This window comes from Parasteatoda tepidariorum, chromosome 5 (assembly GCF_043381705.1).
Source record: "Parasteatoda tepidariorum isolate YZ-2023 chromosome 5, CAS_Ptep_4.0, whole genome shotgun sequence".
In the NCBI taxonomy this organism is placed as follows: Eukaryota; Metazoa; Arthropoda; class Arachnida; order Araneae; family Theridiidae; genus Parasteatoda; species Parasteatoda tepidariorum.
The window spans coordinates 87682779-87707773 of NC_092208.1; the positions used below are offsets into that span (position 1 = coordinate 87682779).

Here is a 24995-nt window from a genome sequence, read left to right on the forward strand (position 1 = left end):
TAGGACATGGGAGTGGTGAGGTTATTTTAAACATGAAACAAGAGTTAAAAATATTGACGCTTAGATTTTTATACATCAAATTAAAGATAACTTGACCATTTTGAAACTTTTTTTTATAGCATTTAATGCGCTTAACTCGTAAAATCTACTGATACTCCGTATAAAGAAAACTACTTAAATTTGGAATAAGTCCCTTAGAAGCGCTATATAAATTTATTTATTTCAATAATAAACTAAAAATCTTGCCGTCTTAAATTCACATAGGAAATGCCATTGAAATGGTTCGTTCGAAAAATTGTTTGGAACGCGTTTGGAAGGAGACGGGATTTGACGTCATAAAATACGTCATCACTGTCCCTGTCTATAAGCCATCTGGGGAGAAACCGGTTTCATGCCTTTAGCCCTTCTCCCTTCCCTCTCCTCCTCTTTTCAGTTGTATAGGAGTGTACTACGATATTTTCCCTCTTCTTAATATTTTTCCTTTTTATTTAATAAGAATATTTTTTAAAACTTCCATAATACTTTTTTTTAGAACTATGTTTAATGTAGTTTTCAGTTCCATGTAGTTTTTCAAGTTAAAAGATTTTAATCTATATGAAAATCAAGAGAGAAACTAACGTACTTCCTTCCTCTATGACTTTCCACACGCTAATAAGGAAAGCATGTGAAGCGTTGCCATAGGAAAAGAGTTCTGCTCTACGCCACCTGCAGCCCATTTCGATCGCCAATCTATGAAACTCGGTAATTGTAAATATTTTATTTAAAAAAATTAAAAAATAAATTACTTGCGAGTAAAAATGTAAGTTAACTGTCAACCTTATCCTCTCACTCTTTTTTGTGCACACGATCCTTCCTCGTTTACACGATCGTACATCTTTTAGTCTTTTATATTAAACGAAGGAGCTGTGAAAGTTCATGACTCTGTTGTCAACATAGTTTTTAAGCTCCAATAACTCCCCTGATAGTATTGCCGCTGATGTTCTGTTATACTATATTGCATTAGGCTTGGTATGTGTATGTAGTAAATCTTAAAGCTATACTTAATATTTGTTTTGTAATATTATAATGCAATGTTATAAAAAGCATATTTATAATTCAATTTTGATTGCCTGTGATTTGTAAAACTGTCATTACACTGTATTGAGTTCTTTGGCGATGTTCCACTGTAATGTATTTGTTAATTGCTGATTAAAAATAATCATAAGCTTATTCATTAATGTAACAGGCGTTCCGGTTTCACCATATTTGTCGAAATCAATGAATTGAGTTTACTACTGTATACTTTTTCATAATGGTTGTATTATTCCAATGACAGTGATGCCAACTACTACGCTTTTTGGCGAAAATTTTAATAAATTGGTAGCGAATATAATAGTACTTAAACTTTTAGAATATGGATAATTATGTCAATTCTTTAAAAGTGTCACCTGGAAATATGTACAATAAAGTTTCATGTGATACTTTGAAATTTTGATATGTAGTGGTTATATTTCGTGACCAGCAGAAAATTTTTTTACACAGCAATGCACGTTGGCCTCTTTGCATTGAATTGTTTGTTACTTTGACTTATTATTTTAATTCTTGGTTGACTTATCACAACCATCGTTTTGTCAATAGTTATTGGGTAACAGGATTCCTAATATTTGACTTCGTAGATTTGTGATTTCTTCATATTTTCCAAAATCTATGAATGAAAATCTAAGATTCGAAAATTTAAATATATTAACTGCAGGGTTCGTACAGACTCCTTAGAAACTCCTTGGAAATAAAAAGGTCCCCAAGGAGTACTTGGAACTACTTAGATTTCCAAATTAGTCCTTAGAAGCTCCTTAGATTATTGTGTTGCATAGATGAACTTTCTAGGTCCGCTGATGAATTTGCTGTCCAAGCAGGGGAACGAAATAATATGACTTAGCTGTCAAAATCTAATAGTTTAAGAAAAACTTTAAAAGAAAAAAAAATTTAATTGCAAGAGTTAGAAGAAAAAAAATAACAGCAAGTAATTTTAATTTTACATGTTAGAAACAAACTTAGTTAATGATTTACTTTTTTTTTGGTATAAAATGCCTTAGATTTTATGTATTCAAATTTAAAAATGTAAGATTGGTAGGTTTTTATGTTAATCTTTAGTATCTCTACTATGTACTTTAACAAGATTTATTAAAATATTTGAAGCTGGAAAATGTATTTATGTGTGAAAGTGATAACTTTATTTCTTTTTCTTGATGAAGTTTGACAAAGTAAAAATTTATTTCAAATGGGCTAGAAAAAAATATCTTATGCAAAATATACATTTTTGCAAGTTCTTTATAGTAACTGTTTTTTTTATTTATTATTTTTTTAAAAATTTGTCCAGTTATCTTTTATGCAAAGTTTTTAAATTTTGGACTCCTTGCATACTCCTTAGATTTCTTTTTCTGATCACTGTATGAACCCTGTAACTGTAACACGGGATAGACTGTTATTTCAGGTGAGAACATTTACGCATTATATTCTGTGGCAGAATAATAGCTAAGTCAGCGACAAGTGAGAAACTGAAGGGAAAACATCACTAAAGGGGACTAACACTAAAGCATTTAACTCGTAGCCAACCCCCAGAGCAAACCTTTTGTTAAAAAATTTGAAAGTTAAAAGTCCATTTGAAGTCTTTGGGATTGTAGTTTGTGTGATAGATCACACCTTTTCTATATTTATCTGGAAAAATTTTTGTATCTAGATCTGTGGCAGAGACTTCGTGCAACGGCTTGCTAGAATCTGAAAAAACAAACACAGAGGTACCTACATTTATTATGACATGCAATCACTTATAGATATTTCTTTGTACAGATTTCATCAAATAAACTACATCAATAAATGAGCGATTCTTTACTCGCGATACGTTATAATATCGAGCTAAAATACCGAAGTTTTAAAGCCATGAAGAAATGCGTAGCAATAGCTGCCGAAAAAAGGATCAAAAGTTCTTTAGATTTTTCAAGAAGTCTGCACAAATAAAGCGTTTCAAAAATCGTGCTTTCGGAAACTTCGTGGAAATGGGTAGCAATAACTACCGAAAACTCATTGGATTTACGATGACGGCGACACATACGAAGAGCGATAAAAGTGATTACTGAGATTCGCATATCGTAATAATGATGTATTAAAAATATTGGGATTTTCAAAACTATGCTTAAATCAGTAGCGTTAGTCATCGAAAAACTACATCGATTGAGATTGGCAAAAACTTAAATGCGTAAATTTCAGATTTCCGAATTTTTTAAAAAAATTTAAAATTTTGTTCAGATTGCGGCCGCGGGCCGCATATCAAAGGTTGGCGGGCCGCGTTTGGGCCGCTGGTTGTGCACCCCTACTCTAAAACATAAGGTTGATATAACGTGAGTATTCAAAATTGTAGTTATATTTACTCATAAATGCTGGTTTTATTTTGACAAAATCCACTACCAATCTAATCATTCCACTTCCTTCAAAATTTTTGAAATCTGTTGTAAGATTATGGTGTTATGCTGGTTACCAAGAGCCAATTTCTAAATACATCCTGAAAACTGAAAAGTAATATAAATCAAAGTATGTGATTACCACATACTTCATCTCCAAAACAAACCACCTATTACAACACCTCATGAGAAAAGAAAAGATAGTTTTCGTACAAGAAAATACAATACCAATTTAAACCTGAGCAATAACAATTTAAACTTGACACCAAATTTTTATTTTTAAAGTTTTTTGCATTGCTGATCATAAATATGTATTCTTAATTGTATGATCTTAGTGTGAAAAATATTAACAATAAGTTGTTTATGAGATAAATTAATTGTAATTGTCTAAGTCAAAGTTGCAGTTTTTTTTTTAATCTTGTATAAGTATTCACTAAAAAAAATTTTTGAGGTTCATAGCTTCGTTACTATTGAAGAAAAATATTTTTTACGTTTTTTTTAATTCTGTAGTCAAGTTTTCATATGACTTAGTGTTTTTAAATTAATTCAAAAGTAAACAAATCTATACACTTGGACAAATCTTTCAACTAAAGAACACAATTTAGAAAGCATTACTGTACACAATTTAGAAAGTATTCTAAATATTTGGATTTAATTCTTACATTTGAATTTGTTCATTTTTGTTTGTATTGCTATTATTTTCAGAAAAGAGGGACAATTAATTGCTGAGGGAGTTGCAGATTCCACTACAGCTCATACTGTTAGTTTAGTTAATCGTCAAAAAACAGCAAAAGGTGCTCCGGTAAGTATTACTTTATTAGAACTTTTTTCTACCCATTTTTATGCATTTTTATGGGACATGAAACTGAAAGTGATGCAATATACTCATTTATTAATATTTCCTTATGTGTATAATAATCATCCTTATATGTAAAAATTTAGCTTTAAAATAAGTATATATATTTTTTGTAAATGCATTTTATAGGTTGAGTAAAAAATTTTCCGCCAAAAAAGAACAATCTTGTAAAATGCAAAGATCAGCAAAGCTGATGAGGATAGTAATTTCCATTCAAATCAACAATAAGAAAAACAAATTTTATAAATGAAATAAATTAAGATTTATTAGGAAAAAATTAAATTATTAGGAGCAAATTCTGTAACAGTAAAAATAAGTAAAGAAGTTAAAACTAAAAATATTGATTTGATTTATTTTTTGCACACAAAGTGAGTTAGCGTAAAGAAAATAGATTTGAAAATATAAACTGAACTAAATGACTTGATGAAGTAATAACTTAATTATCTCTTTTAACTCTGTTTAAAAAAAGTAAAACAAACCGTAAGCAAAAACAGATAATTGGTTAATAGATCTTAAAGGGGACTAAGATAGAAATGAAACAAAGTGACAAAGATAAAAATTACAATTCTGCATTTCTTAATCTATGCATATATTAATAATCAATGCCAATTTGACTCTTAAACAGTTGGTTTAAATTTTATCTGTAAGTCCGAAGCATGCTTATGTAAATTATCTTCAAAAATTTTCATGCTGAGGGAATTATCCTTGAAAATGTTATTGAAAACAATCAAAGAAATGTTTATATCTCAATGTCTATCAAACAATATTTCTCAAAGGCGACAGTTACGTTTTATAGTTGTTAGTTTTCTTTTCATTGTGAGCAGATAAACTTATTTATTTCAAAATGTTTAAATGCTCTTATATTTTCTCTTAGTTTAAATTAATTGCTCTAATAATTTTATTATAGTTTTATTTTGTTAACCTTTTATTTATTATTATTTATTTGTTAACCTTATATTTATTAACCTATATATCAGTACAATATATTGTGGAATCATTTGACTTCAAAGCACATGCGCCAAATCCGTGGTATTGGCGATATCGGATTTCAAACATCTGCACGTTTTATCAACCCTCAACGGTATTCTTAGTTACTGATTTTGGTTTCATTTTGAGAATAGCGTGCTTCTGGTTTTAAAAATATCCGAGATAGTCGAAGTTGCTTTTGGATCTCCGTTGGAAAATGAATAATACAGAGGAAATAAAGATAATTATATTAATAAAATTTTTCTGTTTTAAAATAATGATGCTTCATAGTCAGTTGATTCTATGGGATACTTACCCTGCGAGCTAATATAGGATAAATACTATTCTTTTTAAATGATGTTCTTTAAGCACATAAAATTCTTACTTGTAAAAAAGTCTAGCATTTATAGTGTACACAACAATTTAATTACCAGGGTATATCATAATATCGTGATATGAAGCACACAATATCAAAATTCTGATATTGCCCAGCCCTAGTAAAGGGATATATTGTTATATCCACAGGGTTGCCACAGGCTACTAAAATGCGACTATTTGCTACTATTTTTGGCCTTAGTCTACTTATTTTGCCTGAAAAGGTTTAAAAAGCAACTATTTTCAGGAATAGGCAACTATGGGGAGACTTTTTTACTCTTAGCAAAGATTTTTCACAAAAATGAATGTTATTTTTCAGAACGTTAATAAAAGAAAGCAAACTTTTATACAATCATTTATGTCCAAAAAGCCAGAAATTTAAATTTCCATTAGATGTAATAAAGTACTTGCTAATTTTTCTCTCTGTGAGGCAGTTTTGTTATTTTAAAATTGTTTTTTCCTTCTATTAACATTCATTTTTTATTGTAATTAGACTTTTATTTAGGTACCTATTTTCTAATATGTATACCTTTTATATTTGCATAGTACTGGGTGATAAAGCGATGTATCGCGAAATATCGATTCAATGCATTTATCGGTAGGCCGATATTGTGACTTTCATATTAGGCAATGCATTAGAAATCTGATTTAAGTCACCGAAATAAGGCTATAATCGTGGTTTGACGATTTAATATGCAAAGATCTTTGACTACGCTAATGCTGTTATTGAACTGCCGAAGACTATTTTGTCTAGCTGTGGATTTGTAGATAGGGTTTAGCTATAAAAAATATGTTAGTTTCGTGATCTTGAATGTCAAAGAGCAAATTGAATCAGAACTCACATTTTTGTGCTAGGATCAGCGTTAATATGGAACTCAATACATAGTTTCAAAAAGTCCATTTATTTTGTCTTTGGGATTTTGCGTTTTTTGAAGATTATTTTAAATGGGACGGGTTTTAAGTCATTTTGCAAATGTTGTGCATTTATTTTGTCAGGAATACTTGTCGGGTTTCTTGTGAATTTTTTTCTGTGAGACTTTTGCTACTTTTCATACCATTTTTTTTTTCCTGTATGGATTTAACTATTCTTGTTAATTATTTTTAGTAGACCTACTGTTACTTTGCAATTGCTGCACAATCGCTGTTGTCTTAAATTTTTGTTCTGAACTTTATTGATCAATGAAAAGGAAATATAAATAATAAAAAAAAGATTCTTCATTGATTTTTCATTAATTGTTTTTCAATTTTAAGCGATACAATTTAGTAGGGGTATTTTGTACTTATTTAACTTCATTATAAAAAATTAGTTTTTTAAAAGTTATTTAATGTAGGTAATTATAATTTTGTAACTTGTTTATTTTTAAACCAATAAATGTTCAGTCGTTTTAATTATAAAAAAAATTAAAACAAATTTGTAAAAAAATAATACCTTTATTTAATTTACTTTTATACTGAAAACGGTGTTTTAAAAAAAAATTGGCTATTAGTTAATTGGCTATAATTTTTTTTAATTAAATTAAGAGATTAATAATGTTTTGATACTTTTTAATAGTTTAACATTCGTACTTGAAGTATTTCTTTTTAATTTTTATTAGAATTCGTTCAATACTTGTTTGTTTTATAATTTGTTAGATAGTCAGTATAATTTTTAAGCAAATAAATCTTTAGTCAATTTTATTTTCAAAAAAGAAAATAATAAATAAGTAAAAATATTTTTACATTTATTAAGTACAGAATTTGACCATTAGTTAATATTACTTTTTATTTTTTTAAATAAAAGAGGATTTAATGATGTTTCAAAAACATGTTGTTTTTTTTCCCCATCAAATAACTTTAAAAAAAAAAAAAATTTCTCTTAAGTGAACATTTCTTAGGTTTGTTTTCTACTTTTTTTAAAAAAAAAATTTTTTTAACGTATGTATGTAACATATTTTGTTACTGTATTATTATTTTTAAACAATAAATCTTAAATCATTTTTTAATTTAAGAAAAGTGAAATAAAGCTTGGGTTTGTTTTTACTTCTTTATTATTTTGATTGAGAAAAAAATTAAGCAATGATATTGATGTCATGGTAGAATATGTTTAGAATGAATATTTTTTTTTGTAATAGATTTATTCCTTTTTATTTAGTTTTGATTAATTTAAAGATTTCCCATAGGTAATTTTTGATCATATGCTAAATCGCGCTACATTGCTATATTGCGTTGTCTAACTGACGATGTATCACGATATAAAATTTCTAACATCACCCAGTCCTAATCATAGTATTCGACAATTAAACTATAATTTTAGTGATTTGGCTACTATTTTCGATAAATTTTTGTTCTTGTTTAGGCAACTATTTTCATGTTTGAGGCTACTAAAAGCAACTATTTTTGTTCATTTATTACTGTGGCAACTCTGTTTCGAGGGCCTACATTTTTTAGGGTCATAATATTAATTTTTTTAAATTTTAATGTTATATATGTATTAACTATTAATATATATATATTAATTTGCAGATAGGTTAATTATGTTTTAATATTAAAAACAATTGAAATTATATGAGATATCAAACATACTTAAAAACCGTTTTTATTAAATATAATCCGATATTTTTGTTTGTTTATTCATTGTTGTTATTCATTATAATGACTGCTAAGTCAACCAACGATCCAACGAATATGCACTGAGTTCAAATTACGAAAATGATTTTCGTTTGTGAATGGTGCTCCACCCACTTCATGGGAAAAAATTATCTTTCAAGTGTTAATATGGTGTTTGTGGTCATTTGTGACTCATGATCAGTATTAAACACAAAGGAAATGAAATCAGATAAAAATGTTACATCTGTAACTTCTTACAAGATAAGAGAGGCAATTCTAAGAATGGAAGCTTTTGAGGTGGTCAGCAGTGAGTCTTTTCATGTCTGAAAAAAATGCACACAAAGATAAAATAAGAGTTTTACATCATTTGAAAATCAATAATAAATGGAGAAAATGAGGTTGGAATTTGGAGAAAAAAAGTCGTTTTTCAGGGGTTTATTGCTTCCGAGAATATCGTAATATTGAGAAGAGGATAACAAAGTCATATGGACGTTCGTCGGGACCACGAAACATTATCGTAATAGAATGAGTTATTGTTGTGTCGGATATCGTAGTAGCGAGAGTTCACTGTATAATTAAATTAGTCCAAAATGCTGAATCTGCAAACTTGTAACAATGCTCAATGCTTTATATAAATCTTTTATTTATTTTTTTGTTCTCATGAGCAACTCATAATCCTTTTCCCCTCCAGAATGTCCTCCCTAGCAACAATTTTACCTCGGCCCCAGTTGGGTTCAAAATTGGCTTGACTTGGATTATATAAGAACAGCACCTAGGGACCACTATTGGGATGACTATATTTTTTTAATATTGGTCCTAGAATGCCCTATATAGGACCTTCTGCGTTGGATAAATAATGGTTATAAAAAATTGACGCATCTCACACTTTAACTCCCTGTTTCTTCAAAAATAATTATAAATCATATAGTGCATCCATTAGAAGTTTGATGGTGCTGTTGTAAAATGCTTCGTAGAATATAAATGTTCTTACAAATCTAATCATAATCTGTAAATAAATAAATGGTGTGATTTTTTAGCATACTTACTGAGTACAATCTTAACTTATTCAAATTTTTTTTTTCTTCCAGGTATCTTTCCCTTCTCTTATCATGTCGAAAAAGGAAAAGCTGTTGTGCCAATATTTAGGAGATATAATTGTCCTTACTAATATAGTGAGTTTCCTGGATGTATTAAGTAACATTAAAGAGTTACTTAATACTGAAGAAGATATATCGCAAATTAGCTTTGAAAATATCACTGATTCTGAAGAAATAAACCTTCTGGATCAATTAAAGTTGCTAGTCGATCCTTTTAAGGATGCAAAAGTGAATTTACTTCTAGATCTATTCTCTAATGATGATTATTTTAAAACTGTTGCGTGGGAAAAATCAGTGAAAAAGCTTGAGCCACTAATATTTGCTGAAGAAACCATAAAAGAAGCACCAAATGAAAATACTAATGTTCCTCTTAAAAGACTAGCCAGAAAACTTTTTGATATATTAAATATATCGCAAGAAAATTTCCCACCTTTTATTGACTTAGTATCATTTCTTTTGAACGAAATGCATCATTCTGAAAAGACTTCTTTGAAAGAAACTTTGGATAAAATAATAGAGGAAACCGAGAAGATTTTGAAGGATAGTCCTATTTACTTTAAATATGTATCAAAGCCACCATTCCATAAAACTAATTTTTCAAATATATTAGGAATAGGAATATTTATTGCTAATCAATCCTGTGACGCCCTTGTCGAAAAAATTTTGGACTTAATATTGGAAATTGATAGAGGCCATTCAGATTTTTCTATATCCAGTCAATCAATAATAGGATATTCAATGATATTAGCAATTAATCCTATAAAACTTTATATAGAAGATATCTATAGCACCTGTAGATTCAGATCATTTTCATCTATAGAACGAAGTAAATCAGCATTGAAAATTATCTTCAATGAGTATTCTAAATACACGCCTCCCACTCCAGAGTATCAACAGATAAAAAAAAGCATAGATTTACTGAACCAAATTGATGAAAAATTTTGTGATTCTAGTGACACTGAATAAGGATTTGCAAATCCATAATTCAATGTTGAAAGCAATCTGCAATATCGTGTTTTTTTTTTTTTTTTATTATTATTTATTTTTATTTCTAGATTGCCAAGTGGCGGAGACTGAATATTTATTTTTTTTTTTCATCAGAATTGGTTAATTCTTTTTTATAATAAAGAGAATATTGAATGAAAAATTGGTTTAGTTCAGTGGCGTTGATTAAATGTATGTTTGAGGGAGTTATTATTTACAGATGTACTCCAATACTCCTTTCTGTTTTATGTTTAGTTCATGCGAGAATCAAAACGAAGCACCTATATCAGTTTCATTTCGATTTCAGCCAAAACATTCTGATTGTGAGTATAAATTTATTACGCAGATTTCTTGAGTTCTGACGAACTCAAGTGGCATGAATGCGATTGATTGATTTGAAAGTTTAACTACTACAATAACTTTTCCTTTAGAGAGTTGTAATTTTAATTAGAATTTTTTTTTTCTTAAATTGGTGTCTACTTTTTAATGTTTTTTTTTCTTTTTTAGTTCGGCAAATACTATTATGTCAAGCAAAATCTTAAAAGTGTTTTTAGTATCAAATTTAATACATTTGTTATGAATTATGTAAAAAAACAACTATTATCAATCTCGAAATTAGTGATTTTCCTGAAAATTTTTAAACACTAATAGTTCTTTTACACCAGTATATATTTCAAGGCTGTAAAGTGTCGGAGGCGGCCTTTAAGCAACTACTAGCAATGCATTTAGAAATTGACTAGAAACTTGACTTTTTCCTTGCTGGACTTGATATCCTACCAGCGATTAATTACAAATTTTTTAAAGTATGAAACAAAATAATTGCCAATCTAAAGTACGCAAAATGTTTTTCAGTAAGTATTGATTCAATACCTGTAGATTAGTTGACATTTGCTGTCCTATATGTGAAAGACGGAATTCTTGTTATTTGGATTTTATTCCAATTGAAGGACATAAATCTGAGTACTTGCCTGATACTATTGTATCTTTTACTAATGACCAAAGCATAAATATAAGTGATTGTGGTAGACAAACATAAGATAACGCACCATATATGGCAGGCAAATACTCAGGTTTACAAGAAAGGTTTAAAATATAATCCCCCCCCCTTTTTTTTTCGTTTAGAGGATTATTTTTAAGAAAGACAAATTAAATTATAACTCTTTTATTTAACTTTTTTTTAAATAGCTTTGGAAAAAAAGTTATGCTTAGGAACAATTTAAGGTGCTTCGTTTTCTACCTCAAGTAATTATTTTACAACCTGAAGTATCTAATTTAATGCTTGTTAGTAAAAAATTACCTGATAAATAAACATCTCTGTATTTATTTATCAACCTATGGTGTGTCGTTTTACATTTCAGGTTATTATAAATCTGTTGCATTTTTAATAGCTGGAAAGGTACTTTTTTACTAACGTGAGGTGTATTATGTTCTACCTCAGGTTTTTATATTTTCCCCTCAAGTATATATTTTAATGCTTGTATAGGTATTTATTTATCTACCTAAGGTGTGCCGTTTTACACTATCAGTTGTTATAAATCAACCTCAATCAAGTTTATTTTTTTGACACTTGGAGTTTTTTTTAAAAAAATTAAAGTAAGGTGTTCCATATTCCACCTTAGGTCATTATTTCGTAACCTCAAGCATAGATTTTTGTATTTTTAAATTTATCACTACATGCTTACTACTGCATTTATCACTACATGCTTATATAGCTGTTTTTTTCTTCTCCTTTAATACTTTTGAAGGTAAAAATTCACAAACGTGAGGTGTTATACGGTCGACGTAGTTTATTAATTTTTAACCTCACTATTATATAAAGATGTAATATATATATTATATGAAGAATAATGCATATCTTTTCATTTTTTCACTAGTAAGAATCTTCATTTATCAACCTGAAGTTTTTAAGATAACACCTTCGGCAGTAATTGCTTCTTTTATTTAACTATAAAAGAAAGTTTCAAATACAAAATTCTTCTGTAATTTTAATAGATTCAAATAAATCATCTTGAAAAGACATTAATCCGAATTCCACAGTTTAAACTGTGGAATTCGTAAAAATTCAAAGTGATCAATATATTATTTTTGGGAACTTACTTTTTTATAAGATTGATGTCTGAAGTGCTTGAATTTTAAAAGCTATAAAACTGCAAATTTAAATAATTAGTCAGATGAAATTCAAAACACTTTTATTTAAAACAAAATTTTTTTTTACAAATCAACAAAAATATGTATTTTTTCACCCTGTTTGAACTAGGAAGTATTGAAACCTAAAAGAAAAAATATGAACTAAGAAAGTCATAGTTACAATAATAGCGACAGGGTTTTTCGTGATTTAAATTAACTGGATGGAATTAGTTTTCTTCTACAAATAAATGACATTCCAATTCCATCATTTCTATTCAATCCTCGTAGCTCAAAATGTGTGGCAGGTACCACAGTCACAAAATGAAATACACTGAAGAAAGTACTACCAATAACAACCTTTGCTTTCAAATATATAATTCCAATCTTATTTAGAAATTTTAACACTTTTTATTTTTCCATAACGGAACCTTCATCGTTCATTATGGTACTTGTAAGTTTGGTAATTAGATTTTCTTTCTTTTTTCCTTCAAATCTTTAAGCTCGATATGACTAGTCTATATTTTTAAACTTTTTGTCATATTTTATGAAACTAATAGTTTTTTAAAAATTTTGAGGCTGATTCTGAAAAAGACTTCCGTTATTGTCAATAACATCAGAGTTTCTTAAAAAAATTTTTTTTTTAATGTTTTAATCAATGTAATCAAGAATCAACTCCCCCATCAGAATTTTATCTGCGCCAGAATTCGATGAACGGGATACAATTAGTAGATTCATTGCTCTTTTGTGAAAAGCCGGGAAAACTGTCGGACTCTTGAGTGCTGATCAGGTCCGGACTGGGATCTAAAATCGGCCCAGGCATTTTAGAGATATCGGCCCTCTACTTCACATTAACACCGCGTGCGCGGCTTCTAATGTATCATTTTTAGGCATTATTTACTTATAAATTCTTATGAACGTAAGATAATTTATCGAAGTAAGAAAGTAAATAAAAATTGCTTAATAATCCTTTAGAGAATATATTTCAGTGTAAAATACGTGGTTCTTATGAGAAAACATAGGTTGATAAGATTAAAAAGAAGGTGAAAGATGAAGAGTAAATAAAAATATTTACATACTGCACATACATAAATGATTTATATAAACATTTTTTTTTTTAAAATGGATATCATGCTTCTTCAAAATTCATTAAATTAAAATTTAATTTAATGACTTTTGAAGAAGGTCACTATTTTCTGCCACTTTATCGATTATGCTGTTACTATCTAATTTCATTCATAGATCTTTTTTCTATTGCCAATACCATGAGAGCATTCAAGTTATCCGAAGATAAAGTACTCCTTACTCGATTTTTAATTACTTTTAATGTGGAGATTGATCTTTCACAAGCCACCTGACTTATTGACAAAATGTTAGTAAAAATTTAAATGCTAGAACAATTAAATTGTAAGAATTAGTCATTAAATTGAATCTCTATAATATCTTGTAGCAACAAATAGCGCAATTTTTGCACTTACTGCGTGTCTCACATTTTAGATTTACTTCTTCTGTTTCCAAAGTAAAATCGTTATTATCTTCATTTAAATCATTTTCTCTGATTAATTTATAATCTTCTAAGTATGCATTTTTCAGTTTTTCCGCAAATTTTTACCTATAAGCTGTTTCGTCAAACTTTAGCAAGAGTTTGCTTAACTCATTTAGTTCGCCAGATTGAAGCTTGTTAAGACGTATTTCAGGGAAACGTTTCGGATCTAGATAGGAAAAATCGGCGTACAATTTTCCATTTGCGGGAAACCGGCGTTCCATTGACACTACAACTGTGCTGAAAATAATGTTATGGACGTTTATCTTATAAATGCAATGGTTTCATCATCAAAAATTGTTTCATTCGACACTGTCTCACCCGGCATGAATTTTCTTTTCTTCAATTTTTTTGTGTGGAAAGTTTGTTTGAATTCCTATTTCAGTTTCATCAAATTCCTTATTTGCGCGAATAATAAAATCATCTGTAATTTTTTGTGCACCTTCAAAATCTCTCACTATTTTTTTTTTAGTTCTGAACACATTTGTGATACCATTCCAAAAGCTTTTTCTCCGGATGCCCCTGACGGGGTTAAGCTTTGATTCCAAAAGCTTTTACGATGTCTAAACCTGAGGTTTGCAAAAATTGGGAGAGCGGTGTAGTTAATTCCAATATTCTTGAGAATATTTTGGCGGTGATTACTGTTTCATTTTTGCAAAATGATTCTAAAAATATTTTTGCCTTTGCACGGATATCTGGCTTGAAATTTGAATTTTGTTGCATAATTTCTAAACTTGTAATCAATGTGATATTATGGCTTTACAGTTAATATGAGTTTGAAAAGGAACCAAAAATTTTGATTAATGCAGAATCTTTGGACCACCAACATGTTTCTCCAATAGTTGCGAGCCTTTCTTTATTTCCGTGCTCGTTACTTTGTTCCCAAATTCACGGAAAAATACTGCGACGCTATTTAGTAGGCTGGAAAAACGATGCAGTTTCAATTAGTACCTTCGTGGTATCTCCTAAAACTAAATTTAAGATATGTGCATAACACCAAACATGAATTTGACCAGGGGACTCTTTGGAAAGCAATGAAGAAACTCTTTTATATTCACCTTGAATATTTGCAGCCCCGTCAGTTGAATTACCAATGCACTTTGTTATATCTATATTACAAGACTTTAAAACTGAATCCACTAAATAAAACATATTCTGTCCGGTTGAAGATTTACACTCTATAACCGCGAGAAGTCTTTCATATACACGATCGTCTTTCACATATCGTAGTACTATAATTGAGCATGAAATATCCTGTGTTGTATCCACTTGTAAAGAAAACATACCAGCTGCTTGTACTTCCATACTAATATTCCGTGTTATAAGTTGTCCAATTGATTGAATAATTTTATTTATGGTGGATTTGGAAAGAAATGTTAACAAAGACCCTCTGCATTTACTCTTTTGTGACTCGTGACGTTTTTCACTACTCTCAATACAATCTTTCAAAGTAATATTATATTTGCTAAGAAGAATAACAAAATATTATTTGAAATTCATGCAATGCATAAAAAAAAAATTTTGCGAAGCTGGCTCTGCACAACCGGCCCACCGGGCATTTGCCCGGTCTGCCTATTGGCCAGTCCGGGACTGCCGAAGAACATTTCATGTAAGTTTTGAAGTTTCGAAATGTTGTTTAATTGAAACTTAGGGGTGCACAACTTGCGGCCCGCGGGTCAAATGCGGCCCTTCGACCACTGAAGTGCGGCCCACGAGAGCTTCTAAACACAATAAAAAAAAATTTAAAAATGGCAATTTTTAATCGCATTTTTAAGTAATCACATTTTAGCGCAATCTATTTTATCAGATTCTTTAGTATATGTACTTTTAACGCTCTTTAAACCGATTTTATCGTAAATATAAATGATTTTTTTTTTAAACAGCTATTTTCGCTTTTCTACGTGATTTCGAAAATCGGGAATTTTTTATTACGGCGCGAGTTTCAGATCGCCCATTTAAATAATCACTTTTTGGTGCACTTTATATGTGAGGATTTCATCTTAAATCTAAGTGATTTTTTATCTTTTTTTTTGCAATTTTTTTTCGGCAGTTATTGCTATGCGTTCCCACGTATTATAAAAAATTCCAATTATTCAATTATGGCATGCAAATTTTAAATCGTGCTTTTGACCGCTTTATTCGTGCTGAGTTCAGAAAAAATGTAAGTAATCCAATTATTTCTATACTTTTCCACATGATTTTGACGATCCCGTTATTTAACTACGATGTTACAACGACACGTGATTGCTAATCGCACAATTAAATAATCACTTTTTTGATACGGCATTTCGGTACAGTTTTATCGTAAATCCTAGTTATTTTTCCTTCGTTTTTTTTCCCCGCAACGAATATGGTTTGGTCGAATGTGGTAATGAATTGTGATTTAATCAGAAACCAAATATTCAAAAAATAAAAAAGAAAGAAAAATCGACTGAACGCCGTATATTTGGGGCCAAATAGCAAAATCTTTTAGCAGCATAGCAACACTGAAAATAAAATTTCAATGTTCAGAAAAATATTTCCAGGAAAAACGTATTCATAAATTAACTCTAAAAAATCAGACCTATCAAGAACGTTTTTAAAAATGTCGAAAAGCGAAACAGAATATAAAAATCAATCTTAATTTTTGAAAGAAAATTTTAAAGCTGAACATCTTAGTTTTACAATTAACAGAAAAAGCCAAGAGAAAAGAATTAAGTCAACAGAAATGCTATTAAAAATTACAGCGTTATAATAAAAACGTCTAAAAAAAGTTTTTTTTATTTAACGAAAATAGAAAGTTAGAAAAAAAGCTCTTAATTTTTTAAATGAAAATCTTATGCTGAAAATCTCAATTTAAATTTAGATAATTTTAGAAAAAAAAAAAATTGCTATAAAATAAATTTTATTAGTAACTTTATTTTAAAAAAAAAAATGCTGAGTCATAATAAATATGCCTAAAAAAATTTTTTCTTAGTTCCTGAAACAAAACTTAAATACTGAAAATATCACTTTTCTATGTTACTGGTTATTTATATTACAGTACAGGGAAAGAGTGATAATAAATTAATAGTATGAGACGTTCTGTTAAACTGCTGGGCTATAATAAAAACAGCCAAAAATCGAAAAAAATTCTTCTCTATTCTCAAAGTATCGAAAAAATGACAAAATTGACTTGTCTGATTATAATTTTTTTATTTTTTAAAAAAAGTAATATCTATAAAAATTAAGAAATAAAAAAAACTTAGAAAAATACATTTCTAAAAAATATTCTGCCGAATATTTGACTGATTATTCAACCAACTGCATTTTTCACAGAAGGGCCAAATACTACTTACATCCCTAATTTAAATACGATGTTATTGCAACTGGAGAAATTCATAAAATGGCGGTAAACGTGAATTTTTAAATTGATCACTGTTTGTAGTTTAGATTTAAATTATTTGTAGCTTAAGTGATCTTTTTCGTTAAAAAAAAAAGGAAAATGTTTACGATATGAAAAAAATCTAATTATTAATATAATGAAATAATAAAGTACATTACAAAATAAGCATTGAATTTAATTTTGAACCATCACAGTTTTGTTTTTATTTTAGGCTTTTGTTTGAAACCTATAAATTTTCTTCAATTAAAATATTTAATTTGAATTTATGTTACTTAATTGTGACTAAATTTTTCCCTACTTTCATTCTGAGGGCATTGCAGTTTTTTTAATTTATTAGAATTTAATTCTAAAATGAATTTTCGTATTGCATGATATGATACAAAATTTTTATTTTTGAACTAATTCTAATAATGGAACACCTTTAATTATTTACAAATATATTACTAAGTTTATTGATATAAAAGAATAGAAAGCTAATGTTTAAATATACATTACTACATTTGTCATTAACATGTCTAAATACATGTGCGGCCCTTCGTTAGCCAACCTGCTGTGGAAGTGGCCATTTGCTCAAAAAGGTTGTGCTCTCCTAAACTAATCAAGCGGTATTTAATGTTTATATTTATTTTATTTCTAGGTCATTGTGTGTTTATAAATGTTGTGAATTTTGGTCTCGATTCCGTGAAACAATCGTTTTATATCCCATTAAAGATTATATCACTAATAATGTTGTTAAATTATAACTCTTTGATAAGTTTTTAGATTATCAATTTCGTGTATTTAAAAAGTTACAACCAATGTGTTATTGTAATTAATAATGAAACATATGCGTATTTGATTAATCATGTATAATTAAAAGTGAACTTAATTAGTTATTCAGCTAATTAAAGTAAAAATATTTAAATAGATAAAATTTCCTTTCATTAATTATTTTAATTCATTAAGCTATTTGTCGTTTTCTTTCATAAGCCCCCTAAATTCAAACATATGGGCGCCCCTGTATAAATTTATTTATAAAATACATATATTATATACATTGAAGTTAGGCAACATTAATGCTCTTCAAGCAATCTAGTTACTGAAATGGAAGGGAATTGAATCATATTCAATGAATCTATTTTTTATGAGTTAAAAATTTGATTGATAATGGAATATAATTGCATATATTAACTATATTCTCTAACTTTGTACGGACTTGAAATTCTAATTATACGTTTTTTGTGGTAGCTGACCACAAATTTTTGTCTTCCTTCTTATTACGCAAGCTTTTCAATCTCAATTAAAATTTGATTTAGTTATTGTATTTTTTGTTCAAAATTGTTATTTCTGCACTTTATATACTTATTTCGCTTTCAATAATCATTAATTTCTTGTGATGTCCAATACACTTCTCAATGCAAGAGCCTTCGTTATGAAGTGTTATATTTCAGATTCAGTGCAAATTATAAATTTTTAAAAATTTAATTGTTGATGAACGAAACTTAATAAAAGGCCATTACTAAAATAATAAACTATAGAGTAAAGTTTAAAAACAATGTAATTAATATAAATTAGTCACTGAGTTTTATGGACCCAGTGCCTGTCTTTTGGGATCTTTTTGAGTAATCTATGTACGTAATAATAAACGCGGCTGTGTGTGTGTCTGTAATCACAATATATCGCCCCAGAATCCTCTCGCAGGCACGAAACTCAGCACATAATTGTGTTTTGACATAATGAAGAAGTATTTTTTTTTTCTTTTTCAAAAATTTGGATTAGTTTTTTAGTTATCAGTCATTTTGTAAGGAAATCTATGCTTTTTCGTCTTCAAAGAGCCATATTCAAAATTAAAAAAGGCCTATACTTTTCTCCACTCTTATAAATGTATGCTAATGCGAACCTTACAATTGAAATATTAATTTTCGACAACTTAAACCAATAATNCCAGAAGAAACATTCTTAGTAGCACAGCCAACTTCAGTACTGTCGCTAATAGACTTATTTACAATCTGTTTTTTTGCAAAAAAATTTATAATAGAAGCTTGTCTCTTCATTATGAATGCAATTGACTTAACAACAAATGTTTCCCGCTTATATAGATTGAGTTAGAGCGCATGAATTCGAGAAGCTTTGATTTCTGGAACAGTCTAAAATCTTCGAAAAGGAACCTATTCAAAATCTCGATTGGGTCTTCAAAATAGGCCACGCCTTCATTGTACGCCTTCATTTTAGATTTACGATACTCTTAGCGCCATCTATACTTTTTTTCGGAAACTATTTGCTAGCAAAGCCATCCGAATATCAACTAACTATACGTGCATATATATAATTTTTTTCCTTCGGATTTCGGGAGGGGCCCTGGCCCCCTCGGCACCCCCCATATATACGCCCCTGTTCTAAAGTATTCGTTGACTTCTTAAAAACGCGATTACTGACATGGCAGAATCGCCTTCCAAAAAACTTTGTATTTTGTCAAAGAAAAAGATATTAAGAGATTCTCAAAGAAGAAGGGCCCAAGAAACGTCTGTGGAACGTCAAAGAATTATGGAACATGACCGAATTTCGACAATCAATTCTAGAGCCCAAGAAGTATCAGGGAAGAGAAATGTCAAAGAAGATTGGAAGAGGATCGTGTGTCAACTAGCAGTGTTAGGGCCCGAGAAACACCTGAGGAACGTCAAAGAAGATTAGAAGAGGTTCGTGTCTCAATTAGCAGTGCTAGGGTCCGAGAAACACCTGAGAAACGTCAAAGAAGATGGGGAGAGGATCGTGTCTCTACTAGCAGTGCTAGGGCCCAAGAAACATAGCGTGGCGGACAGCTGGCCGCCTTAAGCGGCTAGTTCTAAATAAAAAAATAATTACTTTTGAATAAACAAAAACAAAAAAATTTTTACAAAAATTCCGGAATTTTTTTTTTTTTTTTTTAAGTGTTCCTCACACTATTGTATCGATATATTTTTGCTTTGGCTATATTGATACAATATTAGAAAGCACTCCTTCTTGCGGATATAATCGTGTGGGCTGATGAAAAGATTATATCCTTTTTTTTCGGAATTTTTAATTTTTTTTTTTTTAAATTTTTATCCTTTTTTTCCGGATTTTTGTTTTTTTATTTATTTTTATTATTATTTTCCATCCCCCTTTTTTCTTCTTCTTTTTTCTGTAATTTTCTTTTCTTTTTGAACTTATTCTATGAGTTCTATTTACTTTGCAGCTTATGCGCAATAAATAAAACCTTTTGTTTTTCTTATTTTCTTCGTGTTTTTTGTTTTTATTTATTTTGCTATATATATATATATATATCATTGTCCAGACGTCACCGTATTGCCCGTTTAGCATCGAAGTTCTAAGTGATCTTGCATGAGATTGGGACTGCGTATATAGTCAAGCAAACATAAAGGAAAGGGACCGATATCCTACATGCAGTGTCATGGTGAATAATAGTCGCAGATCTCAAAAGCCTTCAAGTTTCCATAACAAATAAACACCTCCGGGTGTATTGAATCGGAGATAGATCGTGCTTTGGTTCAGGTCAAAATAGCGATCTGTGAATTTATGGAGTGTGAATGTGCCCTCCTTGTAAAAGAGGATGTGACGCATGTATGTTGTCTCTGGTTCATCCTCAGGTATATTTCCCAGACAATCGCCAAAACCCCATTATGAAGATCTAGTATTACGTAAATAAAAGTACACTCCACTTTCTAAATGTATATTTTATAAGAATTTTTTATTTTAATAAAAAAGAGGCAAAATAAATCTTCTTTGTTCAGCGTTGGAAAATATTTTGTATTAAAACGAAAAGTTTGTTTTTCAAAACATTTGAGTATCCCCACTCGTCTCAGGATCAAGCACTTCCGGTAACGGAAAATCTCAGGTTCTTCATTTTCCTCTGCTATGATCCATGGATCAGACGTGTCGAATGCAGTGTGAATAGACCTTAAAACCAACTGTTCATATGTGCATAGTAAAATGTATGATCATAGAGAAAGCATTTGTAGGATTTTTCTAACAATTTTTAATTTTATTTCAATCTTTTTTGTAAATACTTTATTTAAAAAAATTTAAAAATAAATTACTTGCGAGTATAAGTTAACTGTCAACCTTATCCTCTCACTCTTTTTTTTTGTGCGAAAATCTTAATTGACAGAATAAACGTGAACTGAAACCACTGGTTGATAAGTATTTCATTAATTTTTTAAATTTCATTATCTGGATCGCTAGTAAAAATTTATTCAAATAAAACACACGTTCGTACATCTTTTAGTCTTTTATATTAAACGAAGGAGCTGTGAAAGTTTATGACTATGTTGTCAACATAGTTTTTAAGCTCCAATAACTCCCCTGATGGTATTGCCGCCGATGTTCTGTTATACTAAATTGTATTAGGCTTGGTATGTGTATGTAGTAAATCTTAAAGCTATACTTAATATTTGTTTTGTAATATTATAATGCAATGTTATAAAAAGCATATTTATAATTCAATTTTGATTGCCTGTGATTTGTAAAACTGTCATTACACTGTATTGAGTTCTTTGGCGATGTTCCACTGTATTGAGTTCTTTGGCGATGTTCCACTGTAATGTATTTGTTAATTGCTGATTAAAAATAATCATAAGCTTATTCATTAATGTAACAGGTAATGTAATGTGTCGAAATCAATGAATTGAGTTTACTACTGTATACTTTTTCATAATGGTTGTATTATTCCAATGACAGTGATGCCAACTACTACGCTTTTTGGCGAAAATTTTAATAAATTGGTAGCGAATATAATAGTACTTAAACTTTTAGAATATGGATAATTATGTCAATTCTTTAAAAGTGTCACCTGGAAATATGTACAATAAAGTTTCATGTGATACTTTGAAATTTTGATATGTAGTGGTTATATTTCGTGACCAGCAGAAATTTTTTTTACACAGCAGTGCACGTTGGCCTCTTTGCATTGAATTGTTTGTTACTTTGACTTATTATTTTAATTCTTGGTTGACTTATCACAACCATCGTTTTGTCAATATTTATTGGGTAACAGGATTCCTAATATTTGACTTCGTAGATTTGGGATTTCTTAATATTTTCCAAAATCTATGAATGAAAATCTAAGATTCGAAAATTTAAATTAATTATTTAAACTGTAACACGGGATAGACTGTTATTTCAGATGAGAACATTTCCGTATTATATTCTGTGGCAGAATAATAGCTAAGTCAGCGACAAGTGACAAACTAAAGGGACGGAGATCCATAAGCAACGTCGGCAATCTCGGATACTTTTAAAATCAGAAGCACACTGTTCTCAAAATGAAACCAGAATCAGTAACTAAGTCTACTGTGGAGGGTTTATATACCGTGCGGATGTTTGTAATCTGATATTGCCAATATCAGGGATATGACATATGCTCTTAAAAGTCAAATGATATCACAGTATATTGTACTGACGGTAGGAGAAGTTTCTAGCTACGGAGAGGAGGTACCGTTAATATTACGCTCAAGCCTTTGAGTTCTTAACCCCTACATCAATCAAGAGCCATACCGCCACTTCCTCACCAACGTTAGGTAGAGGAGCGGTGGGGTACCGAGAGGAACAGTGACATTCAATAACTCGGTATTACTGAAGAAAATACTTCCGAATACCATTACCGCGGTATCAAAGAAAAATCGGTATTACGGTATAGGTATATTGCCCAAGCCTATTCCGAATATCATTATCGCAGTATCCAGGGTTGGCAAGATTTTGCCGCAGGTGGAAAAAACCATGGTAAATACTGGTAAAAACCGTCCTGGCAAAAACAGGTTTTTGCCAAGCAAATTGGCAAAAAGTGGTAAAAACCTATATTCTCCTAGATAAGAAGACAAAAACACATTTTTTGTACACAATTATTCCTAAAATTGAAATATATACTATCAGGGGTCTGTCTAGGTTTTTCTGAAAGGTACCTATTTTGTGAAAATTTAGACATAATTTGTGAAAAATTTAAAATTATATTAAAAAATCAACACAAAAATATGGTAAAAATATGGATTTATCGTTTCTTAAGGGATACAAAAACAAAATTTTAAGAAAAAGTATTTTGTGAAACTACCGTTTTTCCTTAAGTTGAATTTGTGAAACTACCGTTTTTCCTAAAGTTGAATTTGTGAAGGTACCGCTAAATGGTAGTAAATTCGGCCTGGACAGACCCCTGACTATGAATATAAATAATTACAGAAAAATTAACAAAATTATTATTAAATCATAATTAAATGATAATGTAATAATATATCATTTTAGTAGTTTAAAACATTATTGATTGGAAAATTTGTGATTATTCTCTTTTTTCCAGTGAAANGAGAACAATTACCTCCTTATGATTGATTTAAATTTGTTTCAAGTATTTTGTAATAATATTTAATCAGCAATTTAAATAATTTGGTTTTAGCCGGTTTTTACCAGGTTTTTGCCACTGTCCTGGCAAAACCCCCTTTTTGCCGACAAAAACTCCAACCCTGGCAGTATCATAGAAATATCCATAAATGACGGTATTACAGTATATTGCTTAGGCCTAGTGATAATTCAATAAAATTAAACTACTGATGTAAAACCTGCTTTTTATTTTTTAGGTATTTTAATTCTTTATTATGTTTTTTTTCTTCTCATTATTATGAATCGTGTTTAGGTAATTTTTATATTTTTTTTCCAGCAAATAAATATACCAGATGACCATGGCCAGTTCAGATTTAAAAACCTCTGTTTTAATGAACCTTCGGTCGGTTACACAGAGTCGAAAAGGAGGAGTTCCTTTAAAATGTCTAGAAAGTAAGTGTTTTTCTCATTTAACTCATGTTAGAATGTTAGACAGTATACCTGCAGGTGGACTAAAAATAAAGTCTGTTTTCAGTTTTGGAGGGTTTATCCATAATAATCATTTTAAATTCCTAAATATAAAGTGCTCAAAATTGAAACTTAAGCTGAAAATATCACTTTTATTTAATTATTTTTTTTCCCTCGCAAATCAGAATTCTATTTGCCTCTTTGAGAGGATGTCATACTCAGTGTTGTCTTGTCAGACTCAGTGTCAGTTTCCTCCCCTGCCTGCCCTTTGACCCCTATAAATGTGCCCTTTTTGTAAAAATAAGCTGCCACCACTTGAAAACACTGCCTTTTTATTTAATTCATATTTCATTTTTTATAAAATAACTATTAAAATAATCACATACAGAAATTATCTGTGTTGACAGGTTTAGTGCTGCTTTTTATTACAAATATTATTTTGTTCAGATTGTTCTCAACTGCTTAAATTTTTAGTTTCTCTTTTTCCAAGGGGTATATTTATAAATTTTTTAAGAGATTTTAAAATAATTTTTTTATTATTTGCAAAATTTTTAAATTTAAACTTTAAAGTATTTTTTTTTAGTGCACGTATCCTAGTTATGATATTTTTAAATTGCTTAAAAATATTTTTAGAGTACTTAAAAAAGTGCTTAATTTTTGTTGAAAAATTTGACTGCAAGCCCTTTATTAATATGCTCTCTTATGGAATAAAGAGAATTTACATTTATTGCTAGAAATTTTGTATCCTGTTTAATTCTGGAACCTAGATAAAGATGTATTATTACTTTATTATTATTTTTGTTTTTAATATTTAGGAAAATTAAGTTGGCAGTATGGATTTATTTTTAAGTTCTTGCTTGTATCAGGGTCTATTCTA

At 29.4% G+C, this 24995-nt stretch overlaps 2 protein-coding genes across 3 annotated transcripts in view; both read left to right on the plus strand.

Annotated features, from left to right (window-relative positions):
* Nucleotides 1-425: 425 nt before the first annotated feature.
* Nucleotides 426-10461, plus strand: LOC107453659 (uncharacterized). Of its 2 annotated transcripts, none has more exons than XM_043039679.2 (3): nucleotides 426-741; nucleotides 4140-4236; nucleotides 9306-10461. In XM_043039679.2, the coding sequence occupies exon 3, from the start codon at nucleotides 9327-9329 to the stop codon at nucleotides 10278-10280; it is 954 nt and encodes a 317-aa protein (XP_042895613.1). In that variant the 5' UTR covers nucleotides 426-741; nucleotides 4140-4236; nucleotides 9306-9326; the 3' UTR covers nucleotides 10281-10461. The 2 variants fall into 2 exon arrangements, with proteins under 2 accessions (XP_042895613.1, XP_071036853.1); XM_071180752.1 differs by lacking the exon at nucleotides 426-741 and adding an exon at nucleotides 865-1008.
* A 10961-nt stretch (nucleotides 10462-21422) lies between these two features.
* Nucleotides 21423-24995, plus strand: part of LOC107453656 (tudor domain-containing protein 7 tapas) — a 62125-nt gene continuing 58552 nt past the window's right edge. Inside the window, exons 1-2 of the mRNA XM_043039678.2 lie at nucleotides 21423-21699; nucleotides 23988-24103. Of these exons, the coding sequence (XP_042895612.2) occupies nucleotides 24004-24103 (100 nt within the window). The 5' untranslated portion in view covers nucleotides 21423-21699; nucleotides 23988-24003. The remainder of the gene's footprint in view (nucleotides 21700-23987; nucleotides 24104-24995) is intronic.